This window comes from Ips typographus, linkage group LG9 (genome assembly GCF_016097725.1).
Source record: "Ips typographus isolate SLU linkage group LG9, UJ_Ityp_2.0, whole genome shotgun sequence".
In the NCBI taxonomy this organism is placed as follows: Eukaryota; Metazoa; Arthropoda; class Insecta; order Coleoptera; family Curculionidae; genus Ips; species Ips typographus.
Window position 1 is genome coordinate 2,610,204 of NC_138430.1, and position 18,198 is coordinate 2,628,401.

The 18,198-nt window shown below is 34.7% G+C and overlaps 1 protein-coding gene across 1 annotated transcript; it reads right to left on the reverse strand.

The window, feature by feature from the left end:
* Positions 1–390: 390 nt before the first annotated feature.
* Positions 391–17,221, reverse strand: RhoGAPp190 (Rho GTPase-activating protein 190). The gene is made up of 2 exons (XM_081986108.1): positions 16,743–17,221; positions 391–11,287 (listed from the first exon to the last, which is right to left on the reverse strand). Exon 2 carries the CDS (start codon positions 11,265–11,267, stop codon positions 6,342–6,344), a length of 4,926 nt encoding a protein of 1,641 aa, XP_081842234.1. The 5' UTR covers positions 11,268–11,287; positions 16,743–17,221; the 3' UTR covers positions 391–6,341.
* Positions 17,222–18,198: the final 977 nt, after the last annotated feature.

The window sequence follows — 18,198 nt, forward strand, 5'->3', positions numbered from 1 at the left end:
GTGCTAAAGAATTGCGAAGATTAAGTTACGTTTGGTTAGATTGAAAGCTAGTTTAGTCCTTAATTACATACTATAACTAATCTTGGACATACTGTATAAATAATAGTTAAATTCAGAAAATGTGGGTTTTGGTTGTGTACAGTGTCTCCCAAATACAATGTATTGGGATTTTGGTAACCGTAAGAGCTATAGAGTCGGTTAAATGGGGAAAGTTTTAGAGAATTTTATGTAAAATTTATTCCCGATTTTCATATTAAATTATCTTTCTTCGTTTTCTGGAAAAACGTCAGAGCCTGCATTTTAATAAACAATTGCTTGCACTTTTTTACGATGACGTAATTTCAAAAAATGAAAGAACTTAGAAGCTACTGCTGGTAAAATAAACAACAATTTTTGAATGATTATTTATTAAAAACAAAAATACAAATTTATAAATGAAAAATTTTACAAAATAAATCCAACAACATTGAAAATTACATTAAGCTTGTTTGGAGTATACTGAATAAATACAAAGCATAAATAAACATATTTCATTTGTATACATATATACATACTAATGTTTAAAATGTGAACCTTAATTTTTAGGGAGATCTAAGGTATATCCACATATGGTACACATTGAAAAATGGGTCTAAGTCAATGAATAATCCGAAAATCCTACGCCGTTAAGTAGTCCCGAGTAAATAAACCCTATTTATTGTTTGTCACTCTTAAATTATGTTAACATTATAATTATGACGTAGAGTTAAATTGCACATAAATTATCAAAATTTCATCCAATGACAGTTGACAGTCCAATAGTTAATACTAATTAGTAACCAAAATACAGCTGCTGTTTAAGTTCAATTAATTTGACATACATCAGAGTGTTTTATGACGTTAATTTAATAAAATCACTGAAAAAACTAAAAATAATACTCGAGTTTTAATACATACTATAAGATTAAATGTAATACAAGATTGAATGAGAGCATCATAAGAGAATAATTGCTCAGATCTCTGGGTAAATGTCACAATATACAAGGTAATTCAAATTGGATCTTCACCATTAGGATCTCAGAAAGTATAAGAGATACGAGAAAGTTTAAATTGGGGCAAAGTTGCTCAATTTAAAGTTAAACCAAATACCGTTTAAAAAAAATTTTTATTTTTTTAGTACTTCCTAGGATATTCGAGAAAAACTGAATTTTGTTTTTATTTATTTTCTAACCTTATTTGAAAAGATATCACAAAACCGAAAAAACATTTTTATTGACACTTTTTATCAGCTATACAATGACAGTTTCGTATTTGAGTCAGTCATCAAGATCAACTTTCTTTTTTCTTATGGGCGACATATTACATTTTTAAACGTCAAAATAGTACGTTCAATTCTGATTTCAGTGATGTATGACAATTTATGATTTTCTTCATAAAGGACGAAATGATTCAATAAAAATTAATTTTACTTCAATAAGTTGGCTTTGAATTTATGAGAAGTTTTATGAACATGACAGGATCTGTCAAACTCGATTATTTAGACTGCACTACCGTTTTCGAGAGATTTAGACGCCCTCTAGCGGCCAAACGGGGCAACTTAACAGTGCGAACTCAACGTCACGTGATAGCTCCATTCATTTTTGGAAAAATGCACCGACATTTTTTTCAAATGAACGGTTTTCTTGGCTTACTACACTGACCGCCTGATATTAGATTTAGACCTGTCAAGGGGCCATTTTTAACTAATTTTGGCATGGGGAATATGAATCTGGTGTCCGTTTTGCTGTTAATACCGCCATTTTGTCATTGACTTTAAAATTAGGGCATTTTTGACGGTATTCAGACAGCTAAGGCAATACATCACTGAATTCAGAATAAAATACTGTATTTGGTAAAGTAAAAATCCACAGACGAAACGTTGGGTGGCAAATATGAAACCGTCATCGTATAGCTGATAAAAAGTGACAATGAAAATGTTTTTTGGGTTTTGGGATATTTCTGCAAATAAGGTTAGAAATTTTTTTCGGACATCTTTCTGATTGAAAATTTAATTTTTTGTTTATTTCTAACCGTATTTGAAAAGATATCCCAAAACCAAAATCACATTATCATTGTGTACGTTCACCCGACGTCAGCAGCTTAGAAGCTAAGTAAGCAGTCATAACAAACTAAATAGGACCGCTTACTTAACCTTTAAGCCGCTGACGTCGGATGAACGTACCCATTGTATCATATCATCAATATTTTTTTTCTTATAGGATACATTGTTTTTAATTTTCTAGTTTGAGAGGAAATCAACATAATTCTCCATAAAGATCCCAATAGTGAGGATATAATTTGAATTATTCTGTAAACACACAAAATTTGATGTTATTACAAGAATACTCCAAGTATTGCAAAAAATGCTGAGTACGTTCCCTCCTCACTCCTTTCCATCGAAATTTGCAATAAAAATTTCAAATTTAAATTACAAAAATACTAATTTATCAGCCTTTTTCCACTTACTTAGGCCCCGGACATATTACAACTCACGTACAACAATATTACCACAAATAAAGCACTATTAGACCATGAATGATGAGATCAGCCACAACATAACGCCGACCACCGGGTTAAAAATATTCCTAATGCGTAATTTACTTAAAGTACACATCAACGTACGACTTACTCACAATAACTACCTTAGCAGCCAGTTAATTGCAAATTTCGTATTCGAACGGCAAACACAGAGTATTACAAAGAAATTGGTTTATATCACATTTATTGTCATGTGTTTTCAAAAATGGTAATCGCATTTTGGTGCAGTTATGAGTTATCTAAAAACGTTACATATTTGTTCCGACGTTTCGTGCAAATTTTGCGGTGCGCAAGTGATCATAAGCACCAAAACCGATTCAAAAAGCGTTTAAAAAATTCCAACACCGACCTATAAAAAACATCATCTTATACAATTACATCTAAGTATTTAAAAACGTTAAAGCTTTTTGGGTACTTTTTGTAATATGGAACCACACAAAATTATTATTACACATTGATATTCACCAAAAATGGACACAGGCATTAAAACGCCTCGCTCGTTGATATTGAAGAGATACGACATTCATCTACCATTAATTATTATTTAACATATTGGTAATTCCAGTCAATTTTATTCCTCTTTTTTTTTTTGTTCGACAGTTGGAATTGTATTTACACTCTAATTTGATCCTATTTAAATCTCACACCAAACTCAACAATCATAGACTTTAAATAAAAATAAACACAATTTTATATTCGAGAAAAAGCGGTAACACCTCAATCATTTAACCGATTTGTTTACAATATATTGTATAATCAAATAGTCCAATACTGTATTAATTATATAACCGTTACTAGGATTGTTTTAAAATAGGGAAAATTGATTAATGGAGTGTTTATCGATTAAAACCTTTTTAAATTATTTGGTGTCTGGAAACTGGTTGGGAATTTCCTAAATCTAATTTACTTTACACCCAGAAAATATAATTAGTAGGTTAAGATTTGTTAATGTCTTGTTTGGCTATGTCCACTACGTCGGAGCGTCCAGAGGCTTTATTTACCAGTCAATATCTCGGTCAATTCTAATTTAAAAAAAAAATTTATTGACATAAACGAAAGCTGAAATTACGTGCTACATTTTGACGTTTGAACGAACCTTCTAGCTGTCACAGTAACCAAGTTAAGAACTGTCAAATGGTGACACCTTCGCTATTTCTAGTACAGTTACACTGTTGTATTTCATTTCAAATATCACGAATCTTTGTAAGTTTTTAAAGGAAAACTGTGTTTAGTTGAAAGAAAGCTTAAACTATGACTTACATTTCGACCTTTGAACGAACCGTCTAGCTGTCATAGCAACCAAGATGTCAAATAAAGACAGCTGTCAAGTCTGTTAACAATCCTGGTTCAATTTCACTTTTGACATTTCAACAAGCCATAACCATAAACAATTAATTTTGTTTCATGCATTTTATACCTCCATCATCATCGTACATTTGTGACATTTGACTGTCTAGCAAACAATGTCAAATTTGATAGCTTCATGAGTACAGTTTTGACAGGTATGACGTTTAGGTAACAGGTTCAGCTGTTTTTTTGGTTTGTTCTGAACGTGGGAACTGTCAAGATTCATCCCATAGAGATACAAAACAAGAAAACATAATTCTGGTTTCTGGTTCTGGACTTTGGTTTAATCCATTTTGTAGCTTGATTTTGACAGTTGTGACGTTTAACGGTCTGCTTCTGATTTAGTTTTAGACTATTTTAAATACACCAACAGTCAAAATCCTCTTCGAAAAGCTATAAAATTACAAAACACAGTTAAAATCAAGTGAAATTAGTTCAAACGCTATTACATGTATTTTATTGGCGTTTCAAAGTAAGAGATACTCCCTCTGGTGATCAGTTTTGAAAACAGTTTCAGGCATTCCAGCTGTCATTTCTCCGTTTGTTTACGTTGATTTTGGTTAGGAATTTAGCATGGACAATGTCATATTATTTATAATGTTAGGTTAGGAACGCTGCGATCTTAACTTGAAACGCCAATAGGTTCATGAGTAGAGTTTTGACAGTTCTGAGGTTTAGCTGTCACTTTCAGCAGCCTTTCAGTTCTTTCTAAACCTGGCAACTGTCAAATTCAATCGCATAGAGGTACAAAACAAGGAAACCAACTGGAACAGCTATAAGATCAGTTTGACTTTAGTTGAATGCATTTTATATCTTCATCAGTGCATTTGTGACATTTGGCAGTCTGCTTCTGACAATTTTAGTCGACTTTTAATATGACAAGTGTCAAAATCCTCTCCATGGAGCTATCAAACACACTTAAATACCAGTAGAATTAGTTCAAACACATTAGTACAGTTTTGACAGTTGTAACGTTTAGCTGGCAGTTTCAGATATTTTTTGGTTGGTTCGTAACTTGAGGACGGTCAAATTCAATTCCCTGAAGCTATAAAACACAGAAACTTGAAAAGCAAAAAGTCAATAAGAACTAGCATTGAAATGCATTTTATAGCTTTATAAGTGGAGTTTGACAGTTCTGAGGTTTGGCTGTCAGTTTCCGCTGTCTTTCGGTTCTTTCTAAACTTGGCAAATGTCAAGATTAATCCTAGAAAGGTGCCAAACAAGGAAACATACTTTAAAAGCTATAAGATCAGTTTGACTTTAGTTGATGCATTTTATACCTCCATCAGTGCATTTGTGACCAGTTTAAATAGAGATTAAATGCGTTTTATAACTTTCTTAAAAGAATTTTGACAGTTGGATCGACCGTTCCCTCCCTAAAGCTATTAAAATCCAGTAAAATGAGTATAAAATCCATTTTATAGCTGCATGAGTAGAATTTTGACAGTTGTGACGTTAAGCGGTCAGTTTCAGCTGTTTTATGGTCCGTTCTAAAACTGGCAACTGTCAAATTTAATCCCATAGAGGAACAAAACAAGAAAACATACTTCAAAAGTGAAAAAATCACTATAAAACAGAGAAAATGCTAAAGGCCTTTAAGTGAGTCTTGAAATGCTTCAAACTCCATAAAAAACAGCTCAAAGGGCTGATCATTGTATGATCAGGCCAGTAGCTGCACCATACCAACTGTATGATCAACGTTTTGATATTTTGGAACTTCATCAAGTCTATATACACCATATAACACGTCAATAGTAAAAATCATTGCACAAATCAAAGCTTTCTGCTAAAGTGGTCGTAAAATCAACTCTAAAAGACTTAGAAGAATTATATTTCTGTTAGATCAAGATCAGATCAGTCAATATTTTAGATCTGAGTGAACTATATCATTCAGCAATTTTACAGTTTTGCTTAAAAGGTTTTTATCTACAACTACAGAAATTTGGTAAATTACTGCAGTTTTAGATAATAAAAAAGAGGTAATTACAACAAGCACCATAATTTAAGTAATTAGTGAATTTTGAGTGAGATTTAAATCTAAGTAGAATCAAAGTTAAACTTTTATAGTACAGGGATAATTTTAGCCCTTAAATTCTGGCTAATATGATTAAAAAATAAAGTTCCAACATACAAGATTTATATCTAATTTCAAACAAATCAGATCAGACAGCATTTAGAGAGCTCTTTTAATCGATGTCTGGTTTGAATTAACCTCCAGTTAATTTGTAAAATTTCAAAGACGGAAAAAAATCACCTTAAAGTGTTTTAAACAAATTTGGGTCTTAACGACAAACCTCGGCGAAGCAAGTTGTGCGTTGGTATAATTGTTTAAGTCCAATCATTTCACTCCATCACAGGGTTGACATAAAAAATATTCCTTCTTCTTGTTATAAAAATCTACTCCTATTGGCATTTGAACCGCTTAAAAATACTGGTTTCTAGACCATAACGAAAGCCTCCTTACCGCAAAATAGAAAAGGATACTGATCGATCATTGTTTGAACAATATCCTCGAGATACGGTCGCATTTGTTCGAATCGGCCCATATCGCTAAACTCGATAGGTAGAAGGGTGGGCCACCAGCAAATTGCCATGTTTTTCGAGTCCATACTGTTCAGCTTGGAGTTTTCAGTCACTTTGACGAAATGTTGGAACATAAACTTGAGAATAGCAAAATTGACGGGAAGTAGCTTATCTAGCATTTGTCTTAAAGCTAGCAGTCTACAGCTTCTGTCCGCCTTAACTTCCATGTTTCCTGTAGTTGTGACCATGGGTTTCATTCTAGTGCCGGCAATCTCCTCCATTTCGTTTAAGACGTTCTCGTCGAACAACGGCGGCAGTCGCTTTGAAACGAAATCTTTAAGGGCCGTTGCCACCGCGTTTACTGGAATGTCCAATTCGTGGATGTCGACGTTGGAGTCTTCTTCAAATTTAATGAACAGAAGATCCACATGAGCTCGATTACCCGGTACACGATAAATGCCTTCCGAATCCAACCCTTCCGCTTCGATAAACCTAACGCACTTTTCCATAAAAATTGGAATGTAATTTTTCTCTGATTGAATGTAATCAGTTAGTTTTGATGGTACACCACTGGGTAGCACCGCCGCCTTTTTGCCAGTTTTCTGTTGGCGTTTTCTATCCTTTTCTTCCGCGACTTTCCGTAACTTTTCTTCCTTTAATCGACGCTTCTCTAGTTTAGAATCATCTTTGGCCTTCTGTTTTTCTCTTTTACGCAGTAATTTCTCTCGATCAGTTTCCTTGATCCTAGGAAAGACACCAAACATCGGGGAATTATTGTCCCTGGGAGATGAAACGTCTAAACTGGACTCCTCATCGTGGATCAAACTGAACGAGTTGGTTTGACCGGGATAAGAATCCATGTTAAAATTGTGAGAATGTGGCAAATCTGGAATTCTTTTCTTAAGACTTTGGCTTCGTTTTTGAGAAAATTTCATTCTAATATCTTGGATATTAGTAGGTAGGAATTGTTCAGTCTCGCTTGCTTCCGAAGAATCTGAGTTTGATTCGGTAGCAATATTGGCTTTGTCGTCACCTTCAATGGAAGGTGAGTGCATGGAAGGCATGGTAAAAGTACCCAACTGTGGGACCCTTGGTGGTTGTACTGGAATGGCAGTTCTCTTCTTGCGTTGACGCTTGTGAGTTCCACCACCTTTTCTGTTTACTTTAGAATAGACTTCACTGGCTCTTTGCCTTCTTTCCAGGCTAGACCACTCGCTTTCCGAGTCTGAATAACTGGGCTGACCTTTCTCTCTTCGTTGTCTCAATTTAGATTTTCCACTTATAGCATCGTGCACCATGGTGTACATGTATTCGGAATCTGGGGGATAAATGTTGTGCACCATATCTTTCACTTGAGCATATTCGCAGCCCAAGTCGACAGGCTCTGGAGTTGCTAAAGGTGCATTTCCAAAATTGGTGTCGTTCATATTCATTCTAGCAATCGCTTCGGTCACGGCAGAGTAGTTTTTCATGTTTAGTTTACCGGGTTGTTTCAAAGTTTGCGAAATTCCTTTAGACCGTGACTTAGATACTGGAATGTGCCTTCGGCCTGTAGTGAAAGCGTGTTGCTGATAGTTGTTCCATGCACTTCCTGGAATCGACATTGGAGGATCTCCGTAATTGACGTCATCAAGACTAGTTTGAGAGGACATTAGCGACTTTTTCAAGTATCTAGAGCCAATATTGTCAGGAGGAGCAGGTTCTGGCGGAGTGGCTGGAGGTGGGTAAACTTGCAAGCCGGAATGATTATGGCGTTTCTTTCCCATAGACCCTTCACTACCATAAATGTACATATTCGAAAATCGGTCACTGTGATCGCTAGAACTCATTTTATCATCGGGCCCGCTCAAATCAAAGTTTTCGCTTTCGCTACCCTCATTCCCAAGTTTTAAGTAATAACTCTCATTTCGGGGTGGGGGCATTGGCCCGTGTCTACCAATCGAACGAGATCGTTCCAAAGTGCCTTCACCGCTATCCAATCCAGAAGGTTCTTCCATATGGAACGCTTGTTCTATTTCAGGTTTCTTCTCCCAAACCTCCTTGAAAAATGGAGTGAAGAAAGCGGTTTTGGGTTGCATGCAGGCGGACGATGTCATAAAGTGAGCTCCTAGCCGATCAGCGGTGGCATTACCTTCGGTAATTAACATTTGACTCATATCATCGTTGAAAAATGCTGTCGCACTGCCCGAATCAGTAACCGCTAGAATTTGAATAGGCAAGTTGGGTATGTTCATTGAGAACGCATTTAAAGTCGCTAGAGACGCCTTTCTTTTCGTAGAATACACTAAAATAAATCCATGTACAAGTTCATCTCTAAAAGCGTTGGCACCATGAAAGGATGAAACAATAACTTCGACTTTTCTTTTCGAATCCCCTAAGAAAGTTTCCAATATCACACTATGCGGCGAAGATAAGAAACAGAACTGATGGTTTAATAGTGGAGATAAAACGTTTTCCACTGAGTAGGGATCACCACAAAACATGCACATAATCACCCTTATATCAGGCTCTACACATTCAATAACGGATTGGTTAATGTTGAGGAAACCAGCTCTGTGGTGAATACTTTGAACCAGTTGATGTAAAGCGTCGAAAACCAATTGCTCTTCACTTATTTGATCTAACGAAACGTCCATAAAGGGACACTGCAATGAATCCGCCAAGTTCTGTCCGTCTTCCTTGAGTCTAAGAACTTCCTTTTCGTCTGTAGTGGAGTCTTGAAGATACATCAATACAATAGGTAAACCTTGAAAAGGCAGTTTATCATCTTGCTCCAGGTTGGAGAGTAGTTTTTTCTCTAAACTTTCACGAATATACTCAAAGGATTCTGCGTTTGAGTACACACAAAAACTGCCATGAGGCACAAACTCGGATGTTTTGAAGGAATTGTGTGGTAAACTGACATCCCCACTTATAATTCTGTAGTCTAGACTGTAGTACTGACAGTCAATTTCGTACTCATCATCGTCACATTTGGCTCTAATTTTAGCTGCTAAATTATCGGCCAGGTTATTCAGTCCTAATATGAGTAAATTTAATTGGTTGTTCTCAGAACTCATCAACCACTGGTTGCTATGATTCCACGAAGAAGGTCTATGTGCTTTAGTTGCCAGGATTCTTTCAATGAGCGAATCCATACAATTCGGAAACGCCGGACAGTGTTCCCTTATTGGATAATGTATAAAACCCAAATGTTGAAATAGAGTGAGCTTCCTGTCTTGATCTAACCTGTCCAAAATTTTGTATCTAAAGTCTTCTTGCAGAGTATCGGTAATTTCTTTAATATCATCTTGCGTGATAGTACCTGTTGGCACAATACTTTTAAAGTGGTAAAACAAATCGGCGTGTTCCAAAAGCAACTCTTGAAAATTATGTTTAGCAGTTTCGATCAGTTCCTTCTGGTGCGCATCATAAATTTGTTGACAATCGTGTTCGGAGAGCGCCTCAAAACACTCCCTACCCATGAACAACACTCTAACTTCACTTAAATGTTTCCCAGGTGTTACATAACCGGTGTCTTCCAAAAGTTGTTTAAACTGTTTTTTAAACTCTAAACGTTTTTGTTCTTGTTGTAGAACATTTACGTGGTTTTTAAATACTGTTTCCGCTTCACTAGTATCGAGAACATCAAAAGGAATCCTAGTTTCATCACTATCAGAACCCACACATTCAGACCATGGCATGTCCTCGGGTCTTTCAAAGAAATACTGAGAAAAATTCGGATGATTTTTGATATACTGCTGAATGCTCGGCCAATCGGTGTCTTGTAGAGTGTTAAAGCCTGGAATTAGATCGTGCAGCACGTCAGGCAGCATTTCCATGTAACGCGCAACTTGTTTCGCCGTGTTTTCGTCCTTTAACTTTTTAATGTGACGTTTAAACAAACGCTGAGTGCCGTCTAATCCAAAAAGTTGAACAAAATGCGACCACTCTTTGTGACTGTTTAATTTCTTTTGAGTTTGAGACCAGAGGGCGTGACAGTCAGTTACGTGAACTCGAATAAGTCTCATAAAAGCCTCACTAGCTGCGTCCATAATTTCTTTTCTTGCCAACGCTGCTTCGCCGAACGAAGGTACTTTTAGTCTAACTTTAGTTTTGTCGATAATCTGAGCTAAGAGTAAAAAACCTACATCGATATTGACATTTTCGTGAGCAGAGCTCTCTACTATAGGAATGTTCCCTTTGTACTCGCTTCTTTGGACTAATCTGTGAGCCTCTCTCACATACATATCGTTGGCTTCGTCATTTTTGGTAGTTACCATTACAACTGGTTTCTTAGTTTTCAGGATATTGTTTAAAATTGCCGCGCAAAATTCGACTTGTTTCTCAACACTTCTACTAGGTACAACACTAACATCAAATACACAGATAAATCCATCTATACTTAACCTACCGTCAGGTAACACTTTTTGCTCGTATTCCTTTTCTATGCCTAACTGGTTCTTACAAATATACATAAGCTTTTCAGCGGACGAAATTTTTGTGGCCGTACAACGTTTAACATATGGTTCCATCTTACCCCCTTTGAATGGCTGAAACGAAGCATCGTCTATGAACTCCGTTTGTTCTATTAAGCTGAACTGGTAGTCGGTGCCCTCGTCTAAAGATTTGATGGATTCGCCCCAGTAGAGAAAGTGATCATTGTTGACCACTCTGCCGCTAAAGTCGGTTTGACTCAGCACCGAAATATGGTCGATGTTGTAGTCTTCGGCGTGGGGACGTATGAAACGATTGCAGAGACACGATTTGCCTGCACCTGCATGGCCTTTGTCCTTTTCTACGCCCGACAGTCCCACAACTGCGACGTTGACAGTTCGAATTGATTCTCCTTTGCGCGCCATCGCAGATGTTTAATCGAGGTCTGAAATTAAATCAGTTTAAAACACACACATCAACAAATTTGTTATAAATAAGTTTTTATAACACTATATTAAGCTCTTCAATGGTTTGAGACTATTTAGCATATTTCCTTTATTCTACCTGTACATTGTTGTTCATAATTACTAGACTATATTGAAGAAACAAGTTTGTGAACAAAATTACTTGCCATACAAAAGGTTTTTCAGCAGCCTTAATGATATTACTATCAATTATTAATAACGAGAGTTAGTTAACGCATTTAAGAGCCTCCTTAAGGAGTTACAAGGCAAATAGGGTGCCTCCAAAACTATTCCCTTTAGTACTCGAGGATATTTTTAAAAAGCTAAAATGGTGAACGCTTACACAATCTAAGATTTGCAGACGATATTGCACGATTTGCAAAAGATAAATAGGAATTGAATGATATGTTGGAAGAGCTTGAAGATGAGGCTGCAAAAGTAGGATCACACGTAAACTACACAAAGACCCAGTTTATTACAAATACACCAGATGCAGACAAAACAATACCGATTCATTACTGCACAATAAAGACAGAAACATACATATGCCTTGGCCAAGCTATAACACAAATCAAGAAAGGTTTCCAAGTCGATTTTCAAATGAAAACTGGATTTTTTAAGATTCTCAAGTCAATTTTCCATTTCCAAGATTTTTTTTTAGTTGGGTTGGTTTGGTTTTCAACGTTTAGTTTTTAGTTGGGTTGGTCAATTTGCAGACACTGCAGCTTTTATTGGAGAGAGTAGTTGAAGTAAGTAAAAATTATGGTCTAGACTCTAGAAGTCAACACCAGTAAAACAAAAGTCCTGATAATTAGTAAAGAAAGAATTAAAGAAGTACAGTTTATCAACAATGGGAAAGCGATAGAACGAGTGTCAACATACACATATCATGGCACAGTCTGCACAGTACTAAATGAACAATAGGACAGTTCCCAAGTAATAACAAGAATTGAAAAAACAAGAACAGCTCTTTCAATAAAATGTCCAAAATATTCAAGACACATAATTTAAATTTAAAACTAAAACTCAGACTGCTTTGATGCTACATATTCTCCATGTTGTTATACGGAGTAGAGTCTTGGACCTTAATGGAGGCATCAGCAAGGAAACTGGAGACATTCGAGTTGTGGACATCCTCAAAATATCAAACACCCGAACACTCCAAAAACTAAATAAAAAAAAGAAATAAAATACACAGTCAAACGTAGAAAATTGGTACATGATAAGAAACAAAATCAAATGCATCTTACAGAAAAAAGTGCAGGGCAAGAGAAGTATTGGCCAATATCCTCGCTAGGAAACCTAAGAACATCCAGCACAGGACTATTCAGAGTAGCAACAAATAAAATTCACATTGCTAATGATTGCCAACTCTCGGTAATGGATAGGCATCAGAAGAAGTTGCCTCACTTGAAGAGCTACAAAAAGGTGTAAACAATGAAAGTTGAAGGAAATTTCATCCTAGATTCTATTTATAGGATTGCCTGATGATGATGATTTAAATAATCATATCAGTGGATTCATTCACATTCCTTAAATTCTAATATGTAACTTGATCATTCTTATGTTACAAAATGATATAAAAGTGTAACAAAATAATCTTAGAGGATAAAATGATAGATAAATTCAGTAACTAACTAAACTGTTCTAGAAAGAGTAAAATTTAATAAATAAATTTCTTTCACTTTTCGCATACAAAACATTACTGCAGTTATTCCGTTCACTGCTTCTCAATACAATTTGTGAATGATTCAATGTCATGTCATGTAATTAAATAAGCTTTTAATGAGTCACAAAACCAGACTTTTAATAAATGACGCTCGGCTTGGTCAATTTGCGTTTTTTCTGCTTCCAATGAAAGTTTCTTAATGCATTAAACCAGCAACTTTGCTTACAGTTTATTGCGCCTAGAGGCGCTATTATGCGCATACATTCAGTACAGTTTTAATATAATAGTAATTTATATGTATGTACTCTTTTTTAATGAGGTTAATATGATTCAAAAAATTACCTTTTAATTGAATAGTAATCTATAACTAATAAATACATTTGTATTGATTGGAAAGTAAATGTATGGTTGCTCACAACCTGTTAACACTACTGCACTGATTAACACAAGTGAGTTTACTAATAAAGAAAAGTGATCCTATCATGTAGGTCATTACCTGATAACACAGTAAGAGTATTAAGTTATTTTAAGATAAATTTCGCAATAAATTTGATTAGAAACTAAACTTCCATTAATTTTTGTGGAAAATATATTTTTAGACTGGTAATTTCAGTAAGGTGAATAATGGCACAGCTGGTAATCTTTTTTTTTCAGAGATGCTTTTATTTGGATTAGTAATCCGGATATTTAGGTATGTTAAAAGGTTGCCAATGAGTATTTTTACTTTTTAGAATACTCACCCAGCTGATAAAAATAAATTAAATACAAATTTATTTTGTTTTGGTTGTGCTTTGAGTTATGCAGAAACAGACTCAACAAACTGATTCAAAATCACTCATTCCAGGTGGTCCTCTACCAATCAAAAATCAAATCCCTATTTCAATATGCAACAACATACTAACATACACAGGTTGATCTTCATGTATAATCCTATCTGTATCTGTTTCTGAAATGTTTAACATCATGTGAAATTTGACAATTCAATCTGCAAAACAATTTTAATTTACATATCAGAAAAAATACATCAAAAATAATAATACAGGGTGGTGAAAAATTGGTCACAAAATATGGTTAGTCGATTAACAAATTACTTGTTGATTGGTTAAGGCTTAGGGTTTCAAAATACTAAAATGACCAGTAATGCCTACTAATGTCCATTAAATTCTAAATTTTGTACACCATAATGCACCAGAGGTTTACCACAAAAGATTTGTGAAAAACAAACAATTTTCGAAAAATAATTTAAAGGCATTTTGATGTATACCTAATATTTCAAGGCATTATCACTATGAGGCATTTTGAGCAAAATTAAAGCATTGTGAGGTATTTTAAAGGCATTTCAAGGTATTTTGTATGCAACAAATTTGGTTTGTACAAATTTGTACCTTTATACTTTAGTCAGGCCCTAAGTTAAGTAAGACCTGGCAAATGGGACAAGTGTCACTCATATTCACATAATTTCAGTATTTGTTAACAAGTAACAGCAAATCAATATCATTATACAGGATGGTCAAAAAAAGAGCTCAAGACGTCAGTTATAAAAAAGACGTTTTCCAAATTAAACACTCCTTATTCTTATAGATTTGTCTGAATCGCTGTTCAAAATTAAGGTAAGTTTGTATTAGGTCACTTATTTAAAAAATGTATTCTTTAAATTGATACATTGAACCACCCTGTAACTGAACTAAATAATCGAGTAATTAAAGGTTAAAGTACTTTGTATAGACATTTATATGTCAATGGATAGAAAATATAATGGGCTTTCCAAAAATATGGCCGTTTGTGTTGATAAGGTGCTTCGTTTGGCCACCAGAGGGCTCCAAAGCTAACTAAACTTTTTCCTTAACTGTAACCACTCTAATTTCTTTGTGAGATTTTTTTAAAGCGGCCACGTACAACCCTGATATTTGGTACAAACTGAGCACAGTGAGTGTCAAATTTAGAGCCATAGCAAAACTATAGAAATAAAATCATTAAAGTCGATTTTCGCTTGTGCTAAGTGGCCAACATAACGCTAAACCCATTGGAATAGTGGTGGTGCTTCAGGCAAATTTGACCCTTACGAAAATTGTCATTTGCAAAATCGGTTTTTCAAGAAATTTCTATGCATTATATCGTATAGTAGACCTAGCAGCTCATGTAACCGTGTTTTCTTAATTTTCCAGGGTCAAATTAGCCCTAACCAGTCAAAAAGTGTTTCTGGGACACCCTCTCTGTAAACCGTAAATAACACGCGTATTTGTAACACTTTGTAGGTACTTTTAGATGTCAATGGACAACCAATGAAATGAGCTTTATATTGACGTAGAAAAGTCGGTTGGTTAGTGGTACCGTTTAGTCACTAGAGGGCGTCAACTTTGACCAATTTTTTTAGTGTATCTCCTTTTGTTTAATATTCAAAAACCCGCTTAATTGCTCTATTTTTGCTAGAGTTTTATACGTCAATGGAGAGCCAATAGAATGACCTTTCTAAAAAGCTCCCAACATGGATTGATAAGTTAGACGGTTTGGCCACTAGAGAGCGTCAAAGTTGACTATTTTTTAATAACTTTTTTCCTGCATTATTTTGTTCAATCTTCAATAACTCCTTTATTTGCACCATTTTTAGTACTGTTTTATATGTCAATGGATAGCCAATGAAATGAGCTTTCTAACAGTCTCCCAATTTGAATGGATATTGACTAATTTTTTCATGACTTTGTTGGTGCATTGTTTCGTTCAATCGTCAATAACTAGCTTATTTGCCACACTTTGTATAAACTTTAATTTTTTTTATAATTTTAAAGTTGTGCAGAATGTAGAAATATTTAAAAAAAAACAGTCAAATGTACTGTAGCACATAACCTTAGTGTAGAGTTAGAAATTTAATGTAAAAACTAGAGGTCCTTGGAATTTAAAAAACAAACAAATGAATTTATGTCATCTTCTTGTCAGATGATAGGTCTGTTTGCAGAGACGATTCCTGATTGGTTTCCAACTCAGAAACAGTAAATGTCAAGTTTCATTGGTTGAATGTTCACGTGACTATGACGTTTTCTGACTTGTGGCCAATGGACCTATCTATTTCTCTGATTACTAGTTGGAGATTCCCTCTGCAAACAGACTATTTTTGCCAAGTTTTAATGTTTCGTTAAAAAATCAACTGGTTTTCCTTTATCATAACCAACACATAAAAAATATTGTATCTTAATACAAATGCAATCCAAGATTTGGATTAGTATTTCTCAAAAAATTTAGTTAAACTTTTGCACCAACCAGTGTAGTGATTGTTACCTAAAAAGGTGTTTTACAAGCAGAACAATATTAAAACTAGTAGTGTTAATTATGGACTAAATCTTGAATACCAATTGGGTGCAAAACAAATACACACAAGCCTCAACCTAAATAAGTATTCAAGCAAACACAGGACAAGGAGGAAAAAAAAAATCACACCTACCTTTATAGAGGTATTTCAAATACTTCACACAATTAATAAAGTGCTTGAAAAGTAACAGTTAAACAACACTTCAGGCAGAAATTATCATATTAAAAATAAAGTTAAGCAATTGAAGACCTCCTACAAAGAAAGGAAGTCTGGGTAATTCAATACACTATCTTAATTAAAGTATAAAAGCTTGTACACTTCACCATGCTAGAAAACAAATCAACTGGGTATTCAGCAGATGAAAAGGAAATTATGAGAAGCTACATTTGCATACTAATAAGTAAACTAAACACACATCCATGACAATTTTCTTAGTTGAAGGAAAAAGCAAAGTCAAACTTACCCATGAGATTCCTATAAAGTGTTTAAATAATATTTATTTAGAGCCACTCAATCAGCACTATAGAAAAAGTATCCTCTGGCTACAGCAGATCTTGTTTTGAAGCTGGTTTCATTCTCAATACTTTGCACAAGACACCTGACCAAAAGGCGTGTTAAAACGGGACACTTTAGTCAAACTGCTCGAAATATTTGTGAGCAATACACTCGGCAGTAAAAAAGAAAACCATACGATCGTGAAAAACGGGTTTCCAAGTCCTCACTGTCTGTTTTTTTTAGCAAGAAGCCATTAGAACTTTTCTCTTCCGACGGTTTTCGCTCAGGACCTGGGACAGCACCTAGGGATTTTTACACCTGGCTATTTTAGGGGGATTAGCTTTCATTGAATTGATATTTAATTTGACAGTACCCGGCGCGTTCGTTTCACGCACAATCGCCACTAGTTTTTACTTGAAATAATTTTAATAGAGTAAAACACAGGCTTGGCAAAAGCAACCAAGAACATTAATTAAAAGAAAACTTGCAATCACGCATTGAAATAGGTCAAATAACAACTTTTCTATTGGTTTTATATCATTGAACGAGATATAGTGTAGTCACGTGACATATAATGCTAGACCTTATATGATGTCACGTGATAGCTACAAATTGTATTTTATATTGTTTCTGCCTCTGATTGGTCACGGTCACTACAATCGATATTACTAAAGCTGGGCACAATAATTCGGCGTCGATTTTAGTTACAAAAATGAATTTTTTCATTGTTTTAATCTTAAAATAAGTTTGCGGTTGACGGTTGAATTTGACTTTAAAACCTTCAAAATTTACTTTTTTGAAATCTTTTAGCTTTCTCTGCCATCTGCAAGCCTTGAATTTGATTCAGAAACCTTTGAAACTTACTTTTAAATTTTAAAAATAGGTCAAAAGTCAACTTTAAAACCTTGAAAATGTCCTTTTTTTGAAGCTTTTTAAAACACTCTGCCATCTACAAGCTCAGAAATTGGATCTGAAACCTTTGAAACTGATTTGAAGCTTAAAAAAGGTTTATCAAGTCAATTTCAATGTTTTTTGACTGTTGACCGTTCAATTTGACTTTAAAACCTTGAAAATTTACTTTTTTAAACTTTTTAAAATCTCGACCATCTGCAAGCTCAGAAATTGGTTCTGAAACCTTTGAAACTGATTCGAAGCTTAAAAATAAAAGGTTTATCAAGTCAATTTCAATGTTTTTTGACTGTTGACCGTGGAATTTTACTTTAAAACCGTGAAAATTGACTTTTTTAATGTTTTTTAAAATGCTCTGCCATCTGCAAGCTCAGAAGTTGGTTCTGAAACCTTTGAAACTGACGAAGCTTAAAAAAAGGTTTTATGAAGTAAATTTCTATATTTTTTGACTGTTGACCGTTGAATTTGACTTTAAACCTTGAAAATTGACTTTTTTGAAGCTTTTTAAAATGCTC

Coding starts and splice junctions, on each gene's coding strand:
- RhoGAPp190 (XM_081986108.1), bottom strand. CDS start 11,267: ATGGCGCGCAAAGGAGAATCAATTCGAACTGTCAACGTCGCAGTTGTG.